The following is a 23,094-nucleotide window of genomic DNA, read 5'->3' as shown; positions in this document are numbered from 1 at the left end:
TTTCTTTGCATCTTGCTCTGCCCCATAACTAGCAGGCAAGCACCTCAAAATTTGTAACCTCATCTGTCTTGTTCACTGCTAACTCCCAGAGCTCAGCCACGAGGCTAGCGCTAAACAAATGTCTGTCAAATCCAGACATGAACCTGAGAGCAGATTTCTTTTCGCATATTATTTTATCATTAATGAGGAATTTCTACACCTCCACCCACCCATTGGGGATTGAGCTGATACTATTGGTGACACGCCCAGACCCCCTTTACCGGTCAGTTCACCCAGATCCAAGGTCTCCTAGAGCCATTGATTGAAGGAAGCACCTCATTTGGAAATGCCTGGGGGCTGTGCCCACCACCCAGGATGGCACCAGGCCAAGGGCTGCCTGACGTGGGTGTGAAAAGGCTGGCCCCCTTGCTTCAAGATGGGACAACTGTGAAGTACAGTTCACACTCCAGGGCTCCTCATGGGGCCAGGCTGAGCCCACCTCCATGCTCAGTCCTGCCCCTGCCCAGCTTCCTTTCTCCCTCCTGGGAGCTCCCCTCTATACACTACTTGTGCAAATATCCCCATCAGGAGCCCTACCTCCAGGGAAGCCTCAACTAAAACAGGAATTGACCACCAGATAATCGATTACCATATGCTGGAAATTTATAAAATCAGGTCCTGTTTTCTATTAGCCACTTTTAACCTAACTGGAGTGGGGTGTCGTGGACTGAATGTTTGTGTCCCACCCCAAAATTCATGTTGAAGTCCTAACCCTGAATGTGATGGTATTAGGAGGTGGGGCCTTTGGAAGGTGATTAGGTCATGAGGGTGGAGCCCCCGCTAATGGGATTGGTGCTCTTATCAGAGGAGACATGAGAGCTTGCTTCTTTCTCTGCTCTCTGTCACGTGAGGACGCAATGAGAATGTGTCTGTCTGCGAACCAGGAAGTGAGCTCTCAACAGACACCAATCTGCCAGCGCCTTGATCTCAGACTTTCCATCCTCTAGAACCATGAGAAATAAGTGTCTGCTGTTTAATCTGCCCCCCTCCCCATTGATGGTGGTTTGTTATAACAGCCCAAACAGACCTAGACAGGGGCTTCAATTCTTACCCACACAAATGACTGTGCTTATATCTTACAAACCTTCTGCCAAGTCCCAGATGGTGACTTTGTTTTTGTTCCCAATTTTAGGGAAGTAAACATAGCTTCCATTGTGTGACACTGCAGTGAAGCCAGTGCGGTCTAGAAACGGGGTAGAGGCCCTTGGCTTCTGAGCATAGGTGAGATCCCAGACTTTAAAAGATGAGGACTGATGGGAAGCAGATGCCACCAAGGGCCCACCCCGGGCCAGCAGGCTCACAGGGGCCCCGACGCCTTCCAAGACGTCTAGCAGACTCCCCTGCTCTGATAGACTCCACACCTGAGGACGGAAGCAGAGGGGCAGAGCTGACTTCTTATGCTGCCGTAGCTTGGAAACAGGCTTAAGTTCATCTGTCCACCTAAGGTAGACTTTTAGGCTGTAGTTCGAGGGCCTTCACATCTCCTCACCCCTTCAAACTTCCTTACATCTCAATAATCAGCTACCACAGCAGGTCTCAAAGTGTGTTCCAGGGGACCCCTGGAAGGTACCCCCCTGGGTGGTTCTGCAAAAAGGGGGTTTTCAGGGAGTTCTGCAAAAGCAAAATTATTTTCACAATAATTTAAGAAGTCACTTGCCTTCTTCCACCCTCTTCCTCTCATAAGCAAGCAGTGGAGTCTTCCAGAAGCTATGGGACATGTTTATCACAACAGATAGGAGAATGCAGAATCAAATATGAGACTTCTTCTAGTAAGCCAGACAAGAAAGAGACATGCCAAAATGTTGAAACGATGACACCCTTCTCACGATTTTTTTGGTTTTTTCAGAAAATATAGGTTTTTTTCATAAGAATATGTTATTATGTTGACATGTTATGTTAATGAATTAATGCAGAAGTATTTTTAGATTTTGTCATTTAAAAATTGTAATATGGGACTTCCCTGGTGGCGCAGTGGTTAAGAATCCGCCTGCCAATGCAGGGGACACGGGTTTGATCCTTGGTCCAGGAAGATCCCACATGCTGGGAGCAACTAAGCCCATGTGCCACAACTGAGCCTGTGTGACGCAACTACTGAAGCCCGCATGCCTAGAGCCTATGCTCCGCAACAAGAGAAGCCACCAGAATGAGAAGCCCGCACACTGCAATGAAGAGTAGCCCCCACTCGCCACAACTAGAGAAAGCCTGCGCACAGCAACGAAGAACCAATGCAGCCAAAAATAAATAAATAAATAAATAAATAAATTTATAAAAATTAAAAAAAAAATAAAAATTGTAATATGGCCATTATCAATAGATACTAAATGCAAGACAGGATTTGGAAAATGGCATTTGTGGGAAAACTAGTTAAATAGAATCAAAGCCTGTAGATGAGTTAATAATACTGTCCCAATGTGAATTTCTTGGCTTTGGTAATGGGATCAATGTGATATGAGATGTTAACATTGGGGGCAGCTGGATGAAGAGTAGATATATATATCTATATATCTATATCTATATCTATATATATATACCCACTGTGCTCTCTTTGCAACTCTTCTGTAAATCCTAAAACCATTCCAAAGTAGATAATTTGTTTAAAATATATGAATCATATTGATATAACCCACATAAATGAAAGCTCCTTGAGGATTCTCAATAATTTTTAAAAATCTAAAGATGTCCTAAGACCAGAATGTTGGAAAATTATCACATGCTTTTCTCCCTAGCTTGGAGAACTTGGAGCTTAACAGGAATTTTGCTCCCCTCTACATATCCCTGCTCCACTCTGAAGGCCAAAATCTTCCCAGTATTTCAGGTTTAGTGGGAATGTTATAACCTTCATAGAATATTTTGGTAATTCCCCTCAGGTCTGTCTCTGGGTCCCAGGAGACACCCCCATATCAGGCCCAATGACCTGCTCTGTTTTGCCCGCACTAGTTTTTACAGGTTTCTGTATTTTGAAGCCAAAAGATCCCTAAAGAATCATACTTTCTATTGCGGAGGTGGAGGTGAGGATGATGGGACATGCATCTCTCCCTTACCTGAATGAGTGCATCCCGGGACCCGGTGACAATCAGATTGTTTTCAGGACCAAAAATGGCCGTCTCCACCGTGTCTTCATGTTCAAGGTCGGTGACCATGAATCGATGAAACCCCTGTGAGTCTGCCAAGAATATCCGCATGGATCTTCCAAAACCTAAAATGGCAAAGACTGGGATTACACCTTTCACTCCTTGAGGAGCTTGAGAGTAATTCAATTCAATCAACAAAGATTTTTTTGGAGCACCTACTATGTGCAGGTGGAAAGAATACAGTGGTGAAAAAGATAAGCAAGGCCCCCATCCTCACAGAGCCTACAGTTGGGGGGTGGGGGCACAACAGTGATCAATAATCTCACAGAAACAGTAAAGTTATTTTTTTAAATATACTTTATTTATTTATTTTTGGCTCCGTTGGGTCTTCGTTGCTGCACGCGGGGCTTCTATAGTTGCGGTGAGCGAGGGCTACTCTTCATTGCAGTGTGCGGGCTTCTCACTGCGGTGGCTTCTTTTGCTGTGGAGCACGGGCTCTAGGCACGTGGGCTTCAGTAGTTGCGGCACGCGGGCTCAAGTAGTTGTGGCTCACGGGCTCTAGAGCGCAGGCTCAGTAGTTGTGGCACACAGGCTTAGTTGCTCCATGTCATGTGGGATCTTCTTGGACAAGGGATTAAACCCGTGTCCCCTGCATTGGCAGGTGGATTCTTAATCACTGCGTCACCAGGGAAGCCCAGTAAAGTTATTTATTATCATAAGACTATGAGTTTCCAGAGGGCAGGTTCTGCCTGTTTGGGTGGCTTCTGGTCTCCCAGAACCCAGCACAAAGCTGGACACAGAGTAATATGTTTTGAAGATGGAAGGAAGGGTGGGAGGGCAGGAGGAAGGAAGGAAAATAAAATGATTACAGTTTGTGAAAAGGGCAATGAAGTCAGGGACTGGATGCCATGAGAAAAAAGGACATAGAAACACACAGAGTGGAGAAGGCAACATGAAGACAGAGGCAGAGACTGGAGGATGTGGCCACAAGCCAAGGAATCCTGGCAGAAGCTGGAAGAAGCAGGAAAGAAAAAAAAAAGGTATTTCTGGCACACGACCCGCCACCACCATCTTGAATCCAGGTGTCGGTGCTGCTGGTTCACACGAGGAACTCCAGTCTTAAGTGCTGGGTGCAAGGACTCTGCACGCGGCACCCTCTGAGCAAGCGAATCTAGACCAAGGACAAAGAAAAGAAAAAGTGGCAGCACAACAGAGTGGTTCAGAAATGCTGATGGATGCTGGAGCCACATGGCTGGCTTGATATCACAGCTGGACGTTACTTACAGGACGTGTGATCTTGGGCAGCTACTTGACTCATCTAATCTTCAAGCAGCCCTATGTCTTCCTATCCTGCCAACTGAAAGCAGCCAATGAGGATGAAGCTGGGTGTTACTGAGTGCCTCTTCATGCTGGGCCTATACTAGGTGCATTATCTAGTTTAACCCTCTTGGCAACTCTGTAAGAATTCCAAGGTTTTTGCATAAGCAAGCTTATTATCCACCAGTAGTGTGCAAAACTGTCAAAGTGAAGCAGAGAGAGACCTTCAAGATGGCAGAGGAGTAAGACGTGGAGATCACCTTCCTCCCCACAAATACATCAGAAATACATCTACAAGTGGAACAACTCCTACAGAACAGCTACTGAACGCTGGCAGAAGACCTCAGACTTCCCAAAAGCCATGTGACTGACAGGGTCTTGCTGCTCCGGCTGGGTGTCAGGCCTGTGCCTCTGAGGTGGGAGAGCCGAGTTCAGGACATTGGTCCACCAGAGACCTCCCAGCTCCACGTAATATCAAATGGTGAAAGCTCTCTCAGAGATCTCCACCTCAACGCTAAGACCCAGCTCCACTCAACGACCAGCAAGCTACAGTGCTGGACACCTTATGCCAGACAACTAGCAAGACAGGAACACAACCCCACACATTAGCAGAGAGGCTGCCTAAAATCATAATAAGGTCACAGACACCCCAAAGCACACCACCGGACACAGTCCCGCCCACCAGAAAGACAAGATCCAGTCTCATCCACCAGAACACAGGCACAAGTCCCCTCCACCAGGAAGTCTACACAACCCACTGAACCAACCTTAACCACTGGGGGCAGACACCAAAAACAACAGGAACTACAAACCTGTAGCCTGCGAAAAGGAGACCCAAACACAGTAAGTAAAGCAAAATGAGAAGTCAGAGAAACACACAGCAGATGAAGGAGCAAGGTAAAAACCCACCAGACCAAACACATGAAGAGGAAACAGGCAGTCTACCTGAAAAAGAATTCAGAGTAATGACAGTAAAGATAATCCCAAATCTTGGAAATAGAATGGAGAAAACACAAGAAACGTTTAACAAGGACCTAGAAGAACTAAAGAGCAAACAAACAATGATGAACAACACAATAAATGAAATTTAAAATTCTCTAGAAGGAATCAATAGCAGAGTAACTGAGGCAGAAGAACGGATAAGTGACCTGGAAGATAAAATAGTGGAAATAACTACTGCAGAGCAGAATAAAGAAAAAAGAATGAAAAGAATTGAGGACAGTCTTAGAGACCTCTGGGACAACATTAAATGACCAACATTTGAATTATAAGGGTCCCAGAAGAAGAAGAGAAAAAGAAAGGGACTGAGAAAATATTTGAAGAGATTATAGTTGAAAACTTCCCTAATATGGGAAAGGAAATAGTCAACCAAGTCCAGGAAGTGCAGAGAGTCCCATACAGGATAAATCCAAGGAGAAACACGACAAGACACATATTAATCAAACTATCAAAAATTGAATACAACGAAAAAAATATTAAAAGCAGCAAGGGAAAAACAACAAATAACATACAAGGGAATCACCATAAGGTTAGCAGCTGATCTTTCAGCAGAAACTCTGCAAGCCAGAAGGGAGTGGCAGGAAATAATTAAAGTGATGAAAGCGAAAAACCTACAACCAAGATTACTCTACCCAGCAAGGATCTCATTCAGATTCGAAGGAGAGATTAAAACCTTTACAGACAAGCAAAAGCTAAAAGAATTCAGCACCACCAAACCAGCTTTACAACAAATGCTAAAGGAACTTCTCTAGGCAGGAAACACAAGAGAAGGAAAAGACCTCCAATAACAAACCCAAAACAATTAAGAAAATGGTAATAGGAACATACATATCGATAATTACCTTAAATGTAAATGGATTAAATGCTCCCACCAAAAGACATAGACTGGATGAATGAATACAACAACAAGACCTGTATATATGCTGTCTACAAGAGACCCACCCCAGACCTAGGGACACATACAGACTGAAAGTGAGGGGATGGAAAAATGCAAATGGAAATGGAAATCAAAAGAAAGCTGGAGTAGCAATTCTCATATAAGACAAAATAGACTTTAAAAGAAAGACTATTACAAGAGACAAAGAAGGACACTACATAATGATCAAGGGATCAATCCAAGAAGAAGATATAACAATTGTAAATATTTATGCACCCAACATAGGAGCACCTCAATACATAAGGCAAATACTAACAGCCATAAAAGGGGAAATCGACAGTAACACAATCATAGTAGGGGAATTTAGCATCTCACTTTCACCAATGGACAGATCATCCAAAATGAAAATAAATAAGGAAACACAAGCTTTAAATGATACATTAAACAAGATGGACTTAATTGATATTTATAGGACATTCCATCCAAAAACAACAGAATACACTTTCTTCTCAAGTGCTCATGGAACATTCTCCAGGATAGATCATATCTTGGGTCCCAAATCAAGCCTTGGTAAATTTAAGAAAATTGAAATCGTATCAAGTATCTTTTCCGACCACAATGCTATGAGACTAGATATCAATTACAGGAAAAAATCTGTAAAAAACATAAACACATGGAGGCCAAACAATACACTGCTTAATAACCAAGAGATCACTGAAGAAATCAAAGAGGAAATCAAAAAATACCTAGAGACAAATGACAATGAAAACACGACGACCCAAAACCTATGGGATGCAGCAAAAGCAGTTCTAAGAGGGAAGTTTATAGCAATAAAATCCTACCTCAAGAAACAAGAAACATCTCAAATAAACAACCTAACCTTACACCTAAAGCAATTAGAGAAAGAAGAACAAAAAATCCCAAAGTTAGCAGAAGTAAGAAATGATAAAGATCACATCAGAAATAAATGAAAAAGAAGTGAAGGAAACGATAGCAAAAATCAATAAAATTAAAAGCTGGTTCTTTGAGAAGATAAACAAAATTGATAAACTCTTAGCCAGACTCATCAAGAAAAAAAGGAAGAAGATTCAAATCAATAGAATTAGAAATGAAAAAGGAGAAGTAACAACTGACTGTAGAAATACACAGGATCATGAGAGATTACTACAAGTAACTATATGCCAATAAAATGGACAACCTGGAAGGAATGGACAAATTCTTAGAAAAGCACAACCTTCCAAGACTGAACCAGGAAGAAATAGAAAATATAAACAGACCAATCACAAGCACTGAAATTGAGACTGTGATTAAAAATCTTCCTACAAACAAAAGTCCAGGACCAGATGGCTTCACAGGAGAATTCTATCAAACATTTAAAGAAGAGCTAACACCTATCCTTCTCAAACTCTTCCAATATATACCAGAGGGAGGAACACTCTCAAACTCATTCTACGAGGCAACCATCACCCTGATACCAAAACCAGACAAAGATGTCACAAAGAAAGAAAACTGCAGGTCAATATCACTGATGAACATAGATGCAAAAATCCTAAACAAAACACTAGCAAACAGAATCCAACAGCACATTAAAAGGATCATACACCATGATTAAGTGGGGTTTATCCCAGGAATGCAAGGATTCTTCAATATATGCAAATCAATCAATGTGACACACCATATTAACAAATTGAAGGAGAAAAACCATATGATAATCTCAATAGATGCAGAAAAAGGTTTCGACAAAATTCAACACGCATTTATGATAAAAATCCTCCAGAAAATAGGCATAGAGGGAACTTACCTCACCATAATAAAGGGCGTATATGACAAACCCACAGCCAACATCGTTCTCAGTAGTGAAAAACTGAAACCATTTCCTATAAGATCAGGAACAAGACAAGGTTGTCCACTCTCACCACTATTATTCAACATAGTTTTGGAAGTTTTAGCCACAGCAATCAGAGAAGAAAAGAAATAAAAGGAATCTAAATTGGAAAAGAAGAAGTAAAGCTGTCACTATTTGCAGATAACATGATACTATACATAGAGAATCCTAAAGATGCTACCAGAAAACTACTAGAGCTAATCAATGAATTTGGTAGAATAGCGGGATACAAAATGAATGCACAGAAATCTCTTGCATTCCTATACACTAATGATGAAAAATTTGAAAGAGAAATTAAGGAAACACTCCCACTTACCACTGCAACAAAAAGAATAAAATACCTAGGAATAAACCTACCTAAGGAGACAAAAGACCTGTATGCAGAAAACTATAAGACACTGATGAAAGAAATTAAAGATGATACAAACAGATGGAGAGATATACCATGTTCCTGGATTGGAAGAATCAACATTGTGAAAATGACGATACTACCCAAAGCAATCTACAGATTCAATGCAATCCCTATCAAACTACCAATGGCATTTTTCACAGAACTAGAACAAAAAATTTCACAATTTGTATGGAAACACAAAAGACCCTGAATAGCCAAAGCAATCTTGAGAAAGAAAAACGGAGCTGGAGGAATCAGGCTCCCAGACTTCAGACTATACTACAAAGCTACAGTCTTCAAGACAGTACGGTACTGGCACAAAAACAGAAATATAGATCAATGGAACAGGATAGAAAGCTCAGAGATAAACCCACGCACATATGGCCACCTTATTTTTGATAAAGGAGGCAAGAATATACAATGGAGAAAATACAGCCTCTTCAATAAGTCGTGCTGGGAAAACTGGACAGCTACATGTAAAAGAATGAAATTAGAACACTCCCTAACACCATACACAAAAATAAACTCAAATAGATTAAAGACCTAAATGTAAGGCCAGACACTATAAAACTCTTAGAGGAAGACTTAGGCAGAATGCTCTATGACATAAATCACAGCAAGATCCTTTTTGACCCACCTCCTAGAGAAATGGAAATAAAAACAAAAATAAACAAATGGGACCTAATTAAACTTAAAAGCTTTTGCACAGTAAAGGACACCATAAACAAGACGAAAAGACAACCCTCAGAATGGGAGAAAATATTTGCAAATGAAGCAACTGACAAAGGATTAATCTCCAAAATTTACAAGCAGCTCATGCAGCTCAGTATCAAAAGAACAAACAACCCAATCCAAATACGGGCTGAAGACCTAAATAGACATTTCTCCAAAGAAGATATGCAGATCACTAACAAACACATAAAAGGATGCTCAACATCACTAATCATTAGAGAAATGCAAATCAAAACTACAGTGAGGTATCACCTCACACCAGTCAGAATGGCCATCATCAAAAAATCTACAAACAATAAATGCTGGAGAGGGTGTGGAGAAAAGGGAACCCTCTTGCACTGTTGGTGGGAATGTAAATTGATACAGGCACTATGGAGAACAGTATGGAGGTTCCTTAAAAAACTAAAAATAGAACTACCATACGACCCAGCAATCCCACTACTGGGCATATACCCTGAGGAGACCATAATTCAAAAAGAGTCATGTACCACAATGTTCACTGAAGCTCTATTTACAATAGCCGGGACATGGAAGCAATGTAGGTGTCCATCGACAGATGAATGGATAAAGAAGATGTGGCACCTATATACAATGGAATATTACTCAGCCATAAAAAGAAACAAAATTGAGTTATCTGTAGTGAGGTGGATGGACCTACAGACTGTCATACAGAGTGAAGTAAGTCAGAAAGAGAAAAACAAATACCGTATGCTAACACATATATATGGAATCTAAAAAAAATGGTTCTGAAGAACCTAGAGGCAGGACAGGAATAAAGACGCAGACGTAGAGAATGGGCTTGAGGACACAGGGAGGGGGAAAGGTAAGCTGGGACGAAGTGAGAGAGTGGCATGGACATATATACACTACCAAATGTAAAATAGGTAGCTAGTGGGAAGCAGCCGCATAGCACGGGGAGATCAGCTCAGTGCTTTGTGACCACCTAGAGGGGTGGGATAGGGAGGGTGGGAGGGAGACGCAAGAGCGAGGAGATATGGGGATATATGTATATGTATAGCTGATTCACTTTTTTATAGAGCAGAAACTAACACACCATTGTAAAGCGATTATACTCCAATAAAGACATTAAAAAAAAAAAAGGGTACTTTTCTGAAGACTCTGGAGGGAGCCAGCCCTGCCAATGCCTTGCTTTTGCACTTCTGGCCCCTAGAACAGTGAGTGAAGAAATTCTTGTTGCTTTGAGCCACCAGGTTTGTATGGTAATTTGTTACAGGACATTTGTTTTGATTTTAGAGAGATGAGGAAGTGGCAGGCACTGAAAGAAAGGGAATAGCATGGGACAACCAGGAGGTAGGAAAGGCCTGGTGTGTTCGAAGACCAGCATAGAGGCCAGTGCGGCTGGAGCGGAGTGAAGGAAGGGGAGGTGAGGGAGAGGAAGGGGTGTCAGATTTAGCAAAACAACAACAACAACAACAGGACACCCAGTTAAACTGGAATTTCAGAGGAACAGTGACATTTTTATGAGTATATCCCACAATGTTATGTGGGATATACTTATACTAAAAACTTGATTTGTTGTTTATCTGAAATTTAACTGGGTGTTCTGTATTTTGTCTGGCAACCCTACCCAAGGGGACTTACTCTCTTGTGTTCCAAATCCTGTCTGAGTGAATGTTTTGCTGGGAGGACCTCTAGCAGCGCAGGGAGGTGGGTGAAGGCCAGATTATGCTCGGCCTTCCAGGCCCCATACAGGAGAGAGATCAGGCCCCGCTTCTGCTCAGCCAGTAAACGCACCATGGGACACACCGCAGCAGCTGGCAGAGAGACTCAGCTGTTTGTGTGTGTGTGTGTGTTTATTGTCTTTTTTGAGTAGGAAGGAAGCCGCCCCCTTACTTTATAAAAAGATCTCTGTCCCTGGAACACCACAGATCACCTGCTGAGTCACGCATTTCCATTGGCACCGACAGCTCAGGTCTGGGTGTGGGTGCTGGGTTAGCATGACCTCATTCAAGTGGATACCCTGTGCTTTCGCAGGAGTTATTGCTGACAAGATAGGCAGGCCATCAATTCTTCCCGAGGTTCAGAAATAAAACATTGTCGGTAAATAAACAAACATTCAGCATCTTATTTGAGGGTGCAGAGTCAAGCCTGACTATGAATTCAAATCCCAGCCCCTCCACTTACAGCTGTGTGACCTCAAGCAAGTTACCTAACTTCTCTGTGCCTCAGTTTCCTCATCTATAAATGAGAATAATAAAAGCGCCTACCTCCCAGGGCTATTGGGGTGTAAAGGAATTAACACATGTTAACTGTTTAGGATGGGTTCTAACACATTGTAAATACCCAAGTATTAACTACTATTATTAAAGGTTAACTTTCTCACTGAGGAGTTATGGTATGAGGCTCTCTGCTGTGCACCTCACAGGTGACATCTCAGTTTAGCCTCAAGACAATCCCTGGATCAAGTCAGGTCACTGAGGGTTGGGGGCTGAGTCTGCCTTATGTCTCTCCATGCTCCCTGTGGAACTACTTTTATTGAATTGTGCTTGAATGATAGCCTCACATGGAAGGATGTTATGGATGAAACATATGTGTGGGAAACTGAAGAAATGCACCAAAATATCTACTGTCCAAGGATATTTGCATTATACGCTTATGCAGTAAAGGATGAGCTCAGCAGGCCTGGGCCGTCCACACCCTGCACATGAAAGGTTTGGTCCTAGTCTGGCTCCTGGAAGGTGACCTCTAAGCCCTTGGAATGTCCTGCCTAAAAAGAGTATCTTTGTTACCCTGAGGCCTTGGGCCACACTGCATGGTCTATGCTCAGAGTGTGATGCATGGTGGGAGCTTTGCGACATGCAGTATCAGCTTGACCTCAGGGGTGGGGCTGGTGATTAAAGTTAGCTGTGCAGGGATCAGCCGTGTCTACATGACCATCTACCAGTAAAAAGCCCGGACACCAAGGCTGGGGTGAGATTTCCTGGTTGGCAGTACGCCATGGATGTTGTCATACATCATTGCTGGGTAAGTAAGCACTGTTTGCAAGACTCCACTGGAGGAGGACAAGCTCGTGCTTGGTCTCTCCTGGACTCTGCCCCACGTGCCTCTTCCTTTTGCTGATTCTAATCTGTATCTTTTTGCTGCAATAAACTAGCTGTGAGTGTAACAGCTCTTCTGAGTTCTGTGAGCCCTAAAAAATCATCAGACCTGAAGATGATCTTGGGGACCCCTGAACCATAATTGTATTTATCAATGAAATCCTTGCCTGATCTCAGCTGACTTAAGATTGAGGTACATCTCGCAAGCAAAGGTTGGTTCCCAAAACTGTGGATGGAAAAACTGCTCAGGCTCCTTCTTCTCACTGGATGCTGGAAAGAGCCACACTTGAAACCCAACTGTAACAAGTTTCTAGGTCACTGAGGTCCTCAATGTCTTTGACCTCAGTCTTGATGCTATTTTGTGCCACCATGCTCATTTTCTTTTGTCTTTTGTTCCTGTTTCCCATGCTTTATTTTATACACACTTAAGTCACTTGAAATTCTTTTGGAAACAGGATGGAGGGTACACATCATTCAACCTTCCGTCAGTCAATCTTAGATAAGCATTTATCTACTGGACCTGTACTCTCCAATACGGTTGGCACAAGTCACACATGGCTATTAATGAGGCTGGTCTCAAGAGATGAGCCGTAAGTATAAAATACATGCCAGATATCAAAAACTTCACACAAGAATTTAAAAAGTAATGTGAAATATACCATTAAAATCATACTGATTTCATGTTGGGTTTTGGGGTCTATTACATTAAATAAGATATATCATTAACACAAATGTCACCTGTTTCTTTTTACCTTTTTAAATAGGGTCAGGAGAAAATTCACAATGTAAATGTGGCTCACATTTCTAGTTTGCATTACTGGACAGTGCTGGTCTAAAGTGTCTTTGGCCCCTGGAAATGGCTTTGTAAAAATCAGACTGATTTAAGGGCAGTGAAAGCAATCTGTATGATACTATAACGATGGATATACATCATTATACATTTGTCCAGACCCACAGAATATGCAACACCAAGAGTGAACCATAATGTTAGCTATGGAGTTTGAGTGAGGATGCTGTGTCAGTGTAGGTTCATCAGTTGTAACAAATGCACCACTCTGTTGGGCCATATTGAAAATGGGGGAGGCTGTGTATGAGTGGGAGCACAGCCCCACTCACGGGTATATGGAACTCTCTGTATCTTCTGTTTGGCTGTGAACCTAAAACTGCTGAAAAATTTTTTTGTTTTAAAAAAAATCGGGATGTGGAGCACCTGTTGGTCACCACTACCAGGTAGCCTTCCCTGATTGCTTCAGACTAAGGAAAGGGAATCCTGTCACATGTTCCTATAGCCCCTGTTTCTTATCTTGACATAGCACCAACCAGTCTTTCTTGTGGCTGGGGTAGTGTGGGCTGAGTGTACCCTATCCTCTCACCCTACCTCCCTCTATCCCTGTGACTCTCCGGCAGGAATAACCACTCCCATTTCCAAGATAATGGACCGGAAGCCCAGAAAGGTTCAGAGATTTATCCAGAACATGTGTTGGCAAACTACAACCCGTGGGTGAAAATTGGCTGGTCACTGATTTTTATATGTGAGCTAATAGTTTTTAAGTTTTTTACATGCTTGAAAAAACTAAAATAAGATTACTATTTCATAACACATGAAAATGGTATGAAATCCAAATTTCAGCATCCATGAAAGTTTTATTGGCACATAGCCATACTCACTTGAAATACCATCCATGGCGGCTTTTGAATTACAAGGGCAGGGTTGGATAGTTGTGACAGAGACAGGCAATGATGTTTATCTGCTATGAGGCTCTTTGCAGAAAAAGTTTGCTGACCCTCTTCCCCCTTTCCCCAAGCCCCTCTCCACTTCCAACCAAATCCGGAGGTGCCGCCTCATGACTCCAAATGAGAGCTAAATGCTACCTGCAGCGAGAAGGGACTCATCTTCAGAGACCACCAGGAACCCCAAGGCTTCTGGAAGCTTCTCCAGCAGGCTGTCTCCTTCGGAGGAAACCTGTGCAGAATCAAGAATGCCCATCAAGCATTTCCACTGGGTTAAGCGTTCAGGGTCAAGAGCTTGCATTTGACGCAGGGCTCTGCCACTCACCGGCTCTGTGATCCTAAGCAAATTCCTTAGCCCCTGGCTGCCTCAGTTATGTCATCTGTTAAATGGGAGATGATACCAGGACTGCCTCACAGGGTTATCGTGGTTAAGAAGTGCATAGGATGGTTCCCTCTGGCCCATAATCAGCCCTCCCAAAGTGGCAGCTATTATTATTACTGTTGACATTGTTGTCATAAGCAGCTCGGGGACCCAGAGAACATCCCAGCACTCTAGTTTTCTACCCCCAGAGGAGCTCTGAAGATCTCAAATAAGGTCGAAAGATAGGCTGGAGCCGGAGGAGGGCAGCGTCATTCTTCCCATTCCCGAGCTGCAGAAATGAACTGGTTTTGTTCGGATCCAAGAGGAAGGTTTGGGTTTTTTTTTTTTTCCTTTCTTTTTTTTTTTTTTTTGCTTTTTTTTTTTGTTTTAAGCAAGGGCAGGAGGAAGTGAATTTCTACATGGCTGCTGATGAAATAAAAATTATATTTTAATTTATATTTTATAAAAATAATTTATATTTTAAGGCAGGACGAGAAAAAATTAAACATAAAATTCTCTCTCTGTGTTAGTTTGGGTATTCTCCTCCCCTAAGGTGCAGTGTGATTTGCATTACACGTTAGCCGGAGCTCCTCAAAGATGGGAGTGCCTGCTCAACCGTAAACATCAATTTTTTTTTCCCTTTCTTCTGACGCTAGCAATATAACTTCTTAAAAGAATAGTGTTCTTTCCCAACTCTGTAGGGGGTCATGGTGACTTGCTGCTCGCTTTGTACTTGTTTACCTCGCCTATATATCCTTGGTGAACTTTATGTAAAATATCAGCATGTCATTTTGATGTATGATCGTTTGTCTCAAAACTGTATATGACTGTGCCTTCGACTTCTAACAGGCAGAACAGTTCTCAGAGCTTTCTGAGAATCTGCTTCCCGGGTTATAATCCTCAGTTTAGCTCGAATAAAATTCCCTTTTTTCTTCTTAACTTGATAGTGAATTGAATTTTCATCGACAGTGTTACTGCTGATTTTTTCAAAAACGTGATTCTTTTAAAACTTAAAATAATTAAACTGTAATACTGTATAATTAAAAAAAAAAAAAAAGAAATATCCAGAGCTCACCATGAGCGTCTTTTCACCTTCCCCGCCATTCTGCTTTCTCCCTGGAAGGCATCTTTGTCTAATGTTTGCTGAGAATCCGTTTGCGTAGGTAAACATTTACACAAGCCCCCTTTTTCCAACATCCCTTGTAGATATTGTTCTGCAAGTTGCTTTTTTCACTTAATGTGTCTGGGGTAGCGGTTCTCAACTGGAGCAAGGGATGATTTTGTCCCTCCCCACTGAGAACACTGGGCAACGTCTTAGAGACATTTTTGGTTGTAAAGATAGGGCAGATGCTCTGCATCTAGTGGGCAGTGGCTAGGGGTGCTGCTAAACACCCTACAACGCATAGGACGGCCCCCAGTGGCAAAGAAGGACCTGGTCCCAGCTGTCAATGGCACCCAGGTGTAGCATAGCGCTTAAGAGCATGGATCCTAGAGCCAGACTGCTTGAGTTCAAATCCTGTCTGTGACACTTCCTAGCTGTGTGACCTTAGGCAAATGACTTCACCTCTCTGTGCTTCAGTTTAACGCATCTGTAACATACAGATAATGGCAGCCGCTACATCTTAGCTGTGTTTTGAGGGTTAAATAAGATAATTGGTATCGAAGTCCTTGAAATAGCCCTTAGTACACAGTGAGCACTATGTGAGAGTTTATTATTTCCATGAAAGTATCTCTAGGCCAGGGGCCGGCAAATTTTCCTGTAATGGGCCAGATGGTAAAGACTTTAGACTTTGTGGCCATGTGGTCTCAACTTTGCCATTAGAACACAAATGCAGCTGCAGACCGTATGTAGACAAACGGTGTGGTTATGTGCCAAGACAACGTCATTTATGGACATTAAATTTGGATTCCATAGAATTTTCACATGTCACAAGATATTCTTCTTTTTAAAATCATTTTTCAACCATTAAAATCAGAAAAACCATTCTCAGCTCATGGGTTGAACAAAAACAGGCAGTGGGCCAGAGTTAGCAGACCACTGCTCAAGACTATCTAATTTTTTATAGTTATGTAATCTTCCATGGTATAAAATTTCCTTAATTCACTTAACTATTTTGCCATAGATGGACATTTGAGATCATGTCAATGTTTTGCTATTACACGGAGGGATGCAGTAAATACTATCCTCAAGGCTGGTCTCATTTTAAGTGAGGGGTATATACCTGAAGATATCAGATAATACAAAACATGAAAGATTTGAGAGGGATTTTCCCCTTGGATGGATGAAGGAGGGTAGGTGTTTCTGTCCACCAGCTACAGTGCTGGCGCCACTCACACTAGTGTAAACACAGTCTTCAATTCACCTACCCCCACCCCTCGCTGTGAGATCATAAGATGCTAAATAGATTTTAAATGTGTTTGCATTTTCCCTATTTATGTGCATATTTATGTGCATATTTCCTAAATGTGCACATAAAATGAGACTGAATACTTTTATAATACTATTTTGTATTTACCTAAGTCAAATTCACATGAAATGAGGCCACACTCTGTTTACATTTGTGCGCACATGGGCAAGTATTTAAGATGGGAATGTGACTTTTTAATCTTAGACTCTGCAAGATTTCTCTCCCAAGGGTTTCACCAATTTATACTCCCATGAAGAAGGCAAAGTGCCCAAGAAATGGATTTCCTTTTCGCAAAAATACATACATTTTATGTTCAAAATAAGAGCTCTATTACATGCACCTTGCTGAACCAGATAAATTTGGGGAGGTGTTTTTAAAACATCAACATTTAGATAGTAAAATAACGCTCCCATTCCTGACAAAATCATCATTCCATGCATTAGTCAGTTTCAAAGTTTCAGTGAATTGCAATGACTAAAGGCAGGTTGTAGTAGGCTCTCTGGTCTCAAGGTTGGAATTGCCCTATGCAGGCAGCACATACAACATTACAGCTGTGCTCAGAAGAAATGCATGTGTTTATTTCAGAGCAGGATGGGGTCTATTTACATTTTAAAAATCCTTGTAGGTTTCATGTTATTTCAACCCCAGGCTCTTGGCTGACATATACATGATCTTCTTTCATAGCTTGCAGGTCTAGAGGCTCTAGCCTCTTGAGTTCCACTTGGACTTGAATATTTCAGAGCCAGCTTGGATGAAGAGTGATGGCTGGGTACCACACAGGAACTTTGGTGCAAGAGGACTGCTTTTCCCAGGACCAAATAGTTCTAGAGTCTTTGGGTACCTACTTTTTCAAGCTCTGATTTTCCTAGGACACAAACAACTTTGAGCTGAGCTTTCTCCTCTGGTTACTGTTTCTGGTGCTCTTCCTTTATTCATTGGACTTTCATCTGGTGTTATATCCCCACAGCCTGAAGAACTTATTTCCAGCATTTCTTTTTTTTTTTCCCCCCCAGCATTTCTTATAGTGCGGATTTGTTGGAGACAAGTTCTCTCAGCCTTTATATGCCTAAAAATGTCTTTTATTTTGCTTTCAGTTTTGAAGGATAATTTCCCTGTAAATAGGAGTCTAGGTTGACAGGTTTTGGTTTTTTCTTTCAAATTACAGATGCCATTCCTTCCATTGTCTCTGTCCCCATTGTTTTCAATGAGAAATCAGCTGTAGATCTTATCATGGACAACCATGGTATGTAATGGGTCTTTTTTCCTCTGGCTGCTTTTAATATTTTTCTCTTTATCTTTGGTTTTTGGTAGTTTGATTATGATTTGCTGAATTATGGTTTTCTTTCTTTTGACTCTGCTTGGGGCCCTGTGAGCTGTTGGATCTTTGAGCTGATGTCTTAAATTTTGGAAAATTCTTGACCATTATCTCTTCAAATATTTCTTCTGCCACATACTCATTCTCTCCTCTCCTTCAGAGATTCTAGTTGTACTTTCGACCTTTTGGTATTGCCCCACAATACCCAGATGTTTTGTTCTTTTCCCCCTCATTGCTTTTTTGTTTATATTTCGATAATTTCTATTAACTTATCTTTAATTCATTGTTCTTTCTCTGCTGTGACTAGTCTGCTCTTAAGCCCGTCAAATGAATTTTTTTCCTCACATTCTATTTTTGTGTCTAGTGTTTCCATCTGGACTCTTTTTTTCTAGTTTTGATTTTGAAATTTTGAAATTCCCCATCTCTTTTCACATGCTATTCACCTATTCTATTATTTATCCTAAATATTTTAAAGTTCTTGCCTGATTATGTAAACATCTGAGTCATTTGTGTATCTGCTTCTATTGGTTGCTTTTGCTCTTGATTATGGTCCTGTTTTTGCTTCTTTGTGTAGGTCATAATTTTTATAATATGATGGATATTGTGTATGAAAGAAGAGTAGAGCCTAAATAATATTTACCTTTAGAAGAGGAGATACTCCTTCTGAAGGGCCTCTAGTGTGGAGGGGTCTGAATCAATCTAATCTGTACTTCAGGTGGGCCTGGGCTAGACTGCATCTTTAGTTAAGTTGATTTTACCACTGTCTTCAAATGTTTTGAAGGTGGGATCAAGACTTTCTCCCCAGCAGGGCTGGGATCTGAGCACTGGTGAGATTCTAGAGACCCCTATTACTAACAGCCCAGCCCAGCCCAGCCACAATTTTCCCAAATAACAGAATTGCTCTCTCTGCAGCCTGACCACCAGCTTTTTGAGGTGCTAGGGATTATTATCCAGTCCTGCCTGCAGCTTTCTGCCCCAATATACATTTTGCCAAGAATCTGATTTGGGTTCTGTCAGAAACAGACACTGAGAATATTATTTGACTGCAACTAGTTTATTTGGGAATTGATCCCAGAAAACACTGGTAGAGAGTGGAAAACTGAGACAGGGAAGGGAAGGCAGCCAATAAATGTGGCTCATCAAGCCAGTTACCAATGCAGGCAAACATAGCTGAGTCCTGCTGGGGACGCTCTGAGAGAGAGTGGAGAGCATGCATCAGAGACGCCCCCACTGAGGGGCCAAGAGCTGGGTGGGGTTCTATGCACCCCCTCTATTTCAGGTTGGGTGAGGGCTGCTCCCAGGAGCATTAACACAGAGGCCAAGTGTGCTGGTGTGGGGCGAGAAGAGATAGAAAAAAACCTCAACCAGGTGCAGAGTCACAGGTGTGCAGCTGTAATGTAAGTGCCTGACAACAAGCTTTTTGATTGCTGAGGCAGCCATTTCAAAAGACATCCATCTTTTCTTTTTTTTTTTAACATCTTTATTGAAGTATAATTGCGTTACAATGGTGTATTAGTTTCTGCTTTATAACAAGGTGAATCAGTTATACATATACATATGTTCCCATATCTCTTCCCTCTTGCATCTCCCTCCCTCCCACCCTCCCTATCCCACCCCTCTAGGTGGTCACAAAGCACTGAGCTGATCTCCCTGTGCTATGCGGCTGCTTCCCACTAGCTATCTATTTTACGTTTGGTAGTGTATATATGTCCATGACACTCTCTCACCCTGTCACATCTCACCCCTCCCCCTCCCCATATCCTCAAGTCCATTCTTTAGTAGGTTTTTAAGACATCCATCTTGAATAAACATGTTGGCAGCTACTAGCAAAACAACTAGATAAGGGACCAGGATGTCCACCCATGAAGGTCTCTCTTTCAGAAAGCCCTGGATAACCTAGATAACTGACCACTTGGGTGACTGCCTTCCCCTTCCTGTGTCCTAATTCCTCCCCATGTGTTTTAAATTTGCCAATAAAGAGTGAATCCACAAAATGCTAGACACCCCACCCTCAGACCCCAATAAAGGCAGAGCCCCAAGTCCATGCTTGCTCACTCCCTCTCTCAACTCTCTCTCTCTCCCCTCAACTTCACTGTGTGGCCCTTGGGCATGCTATTCACCTTCCTCAAAATTCCCTGATGGCTTCTTGCTGAAGTGTATCCTGTGATCATACGGAGAGCCACAAGAGCCGGCCCAGTCATAAATAGGGGCTCCGTGGGAGAAATGTGTGTAGAGCCCCCTATGAGTGATGTGTGCCCAGACAAGCACCATAGGCATTCCTAACTTAGGGCACTGCCGTCAGTTGGCTTGGGACCGACAGAATAGTCTTCAGAACTAAGGGGATCGGGATGGGGCACCAAAGGTGAGTTATATTGGGAGAAATCTGAGTTAACTAGCACCATGTTTCCAATTCACTCCAGTGTTATCTTAGCATCCCCACCCCACCCCCGCTGGTTGGAAGCCTGAACAAGTGCCCATCTGTCCATCCCTTGCTGTGGCCCTGGATGTAGGTGTCATGTTCCCTCTCCCCATTTTACAGATGAGGAAACTGAGGCTCAAAGAAGGGCTGAGTACCCCAAGAATACAACTAGGTAAAGGCAGGACTGGGATTTTCTTTTCCGTTTGTTTTTTTGTTTTTGTTTGTTTATTGAAATATAGTTGATTTACAATGTTATGTTAGTTTCTGGTGTACAGCAAAGTGACTGTTTTATATATATATATATTCTTTTCCATTTTTCATATACTTTTCCATTATGGTTTATTACAGGATATTGAATATAGTTCCCTGTGCTATACAGTAGGACCTTGTTGTTTATCTATTTTATATGTGGTAGTTTGTATCTGCTAATCCCAAACTCCTAATTTAGCCCTCCCCCACCTCCTTTCCCCTTTGCTAACTATAAGTTTGTTTTCTACGTCTGAAAGTCTGTTTCTGTTTTGTAAATAATTCATTTGTATCATATTTTAGATTCCACATATAAGTGTTATCATATGGTATTTGCCTTTCTCTTTCTAGCTTACTTCATTTAGTATGATAATCTCTAGGTCCATCCATGTTGCTGCAAATGGCATTATTTCATTCTTTTTATGGCTGAGTAGTATTCCATTGTATATATATGCCATATCTTCTTTATCCATTCATCTGTTGATGGACACTTAGGTCGCTTCCATGTCTTGGCTATTGTAAAGAGTGCTGTAATGAACACTGAGGTGCATGTATCTTTTTGAATTAGAGTTTTCTCTGGATTTATGCCCAGGAGTGGGATTGCTGTATCATATGGCAACTCTAGTTTTAGTTTTTTAAGGAACCTCCATACTGTTTTCCATAGTGGCTGCACGAATTTTCATTCAGGACTAGGATTTTCAAACTCAAGTGTGTCTGACCCTAAAGTCCAAGTTCCTTGCTAGGCTGAAGGATATTACCGAGGACAATCAGTGAATGAAGGAGTAAAGGGAAGCAACCAAGAGGCCTGATGAAAGGGCTGGGGATGTCTTCCACGATCGTGTTTGGTGCCTTGATTGCTCAGGGAGGCTACAAGGTATGAGGTCCAGAAATGTGGAGCTTTGGGATGATTCTTTAGTGGCCATATTCCTCCCTTCCTCAAACTCTCACTTCCTCAACAGGACATAGAAGACCATCTGCGATCCATTTCCACGCCACCTCTCTTTTCCCTATAACCCCAGGCATGTTCCTACTTTCCCACCATGATATCCCCTATTCCCCCCGTCTTCCCTTATTCATCTTGGAAATCCTTCTTCTGAGGCTCCCCCCTCCCCGGAGGGAAGCCTTCCCAGACTGCCTCTTTCAGAAGTATTTGTTCCTTCCCCCAACCAAGAGCACACTATTTCTACCTCTACTGAAAACAGACTCTGTTACTCTTTGTGTCACTATAAGTCATTGGCAAACCTGGCTCCCTCCCTAGATTGAGTTCCTTGAGGATGTGGTTGGACTTTTATACTTCTACAGCCTCTCTGATGCCTGGCAAGGTGCCCTTGTTCCTCCACCTACGACTTCTATATAACTCACTCTTGGTGCCCCATCCATATCCCCTCAGCGTACTCTCCTCTATTCCTGAAGGCTGCTCACCACACACCTGCAACTCTGCACTGGGTTGTTTTTTCTGACCCTATCCTTCCACACACTTGGCCTCTGTGTTAATGTTCCTGGGAGCAGCCCTCACCTAACCACTGATGGAGCTGGTGGATAGAACCCCAGCTCCTGACCCCTCAGCAGGGACAGTTCTGACGCACATTCTATACTTCCTTCCAGATCATCCCCAGCAGGACTGAGCACCAACAATCGCCCACACTGGCCAGCCCCCAGGAGACACCAAGAGATGTTTCCTGGACTGCGCTGAATTGCAGATCCCTAGAATGAAGAAGCCCAGTGTCATTTATTAAAAGATCAAAGGTGAGATGGTTTCTCCCAACTTCTAGGCCATCTGAGCATTTTGGAGCTGAATTAATATTGGCATCCTATTCAGTCAAGTTGCTTACCAAAGAGATGGAGCCCTTGCTGGACCCGGTCACCATCTTTCTTTGTTTCTGGACTGAGACCCCACAGGTAATTGTTTCTTCTTTGATGCTGGACAAATGTTGCTCCCTTTGCAGTGTTCCTGTGGCTGAACTCCACAGACTGACCATGCCACCCTGCAACACCGTCAGCAGTGTGGCCCTGGAAGCCAGCACTGCCATGCACACCCAGGGGTCAGAGGCATCCCCCAGGATACGGAAAATCAGCTCTTCAGTTTCCAGATTCCAAGCATTGACCTAAAGGAATGATGAAAAGAAAGAGCCATGTCAGAGGGAGACCTAGTCTGCAAGTTTTCCAGAGTCAAATGCAAGACCTCTTCTTTTTTTTTTTTTTTGTCATTGCAATTAAAAATTTTTTTATCTTTGTACAATTTTT

At 42.4% G+C, this 23,094-nt stretch overlaps 1 protein-coding gene across 1 annotated transcript in view; it reads right to left on the bottom strand.

Annotated features, from left to right (window-relative positions):
• The window catches only part of NWD1 (NACHT and WD repeat domain containing 1), a 67,595-nt gene that overhangs the window by 4,763 nt on the left and 39,738 nt on the right, over positions 1-23,094 (bottom strand). The window contains 4 exon segments of the mRNA XM_082455090.1: positions 1,124-1,400; positions 3,081-3,235; positions 14,243-14,333; positions 22,683-22,955. Coding sequence (XP_082311216.1) covers positions 1,124-1,400; positions 3,081-3,235; positions 14,243-14,333; positions 22,683-22,955 — 796 coding nt within the window.

The sequence above is a fragment of the Balaenoptera physalus genome (assembly GCF_965194825.1).
Source record: "Balaenoptera physalus genome assembly, chromosome: 3".
Taxonomy (NCBI): Eukaryota; Metazoa; Chordata; class Mammalia; order Artiodactyla; family Balaenopteridae; genus Balaenoptera; species Balaenoptera physalus.
The sequence above is the reverse complement of the archived record's forward strand: the minus strand, read 5'-3'. Positions and strand labels throughout refer to the sequence as shown.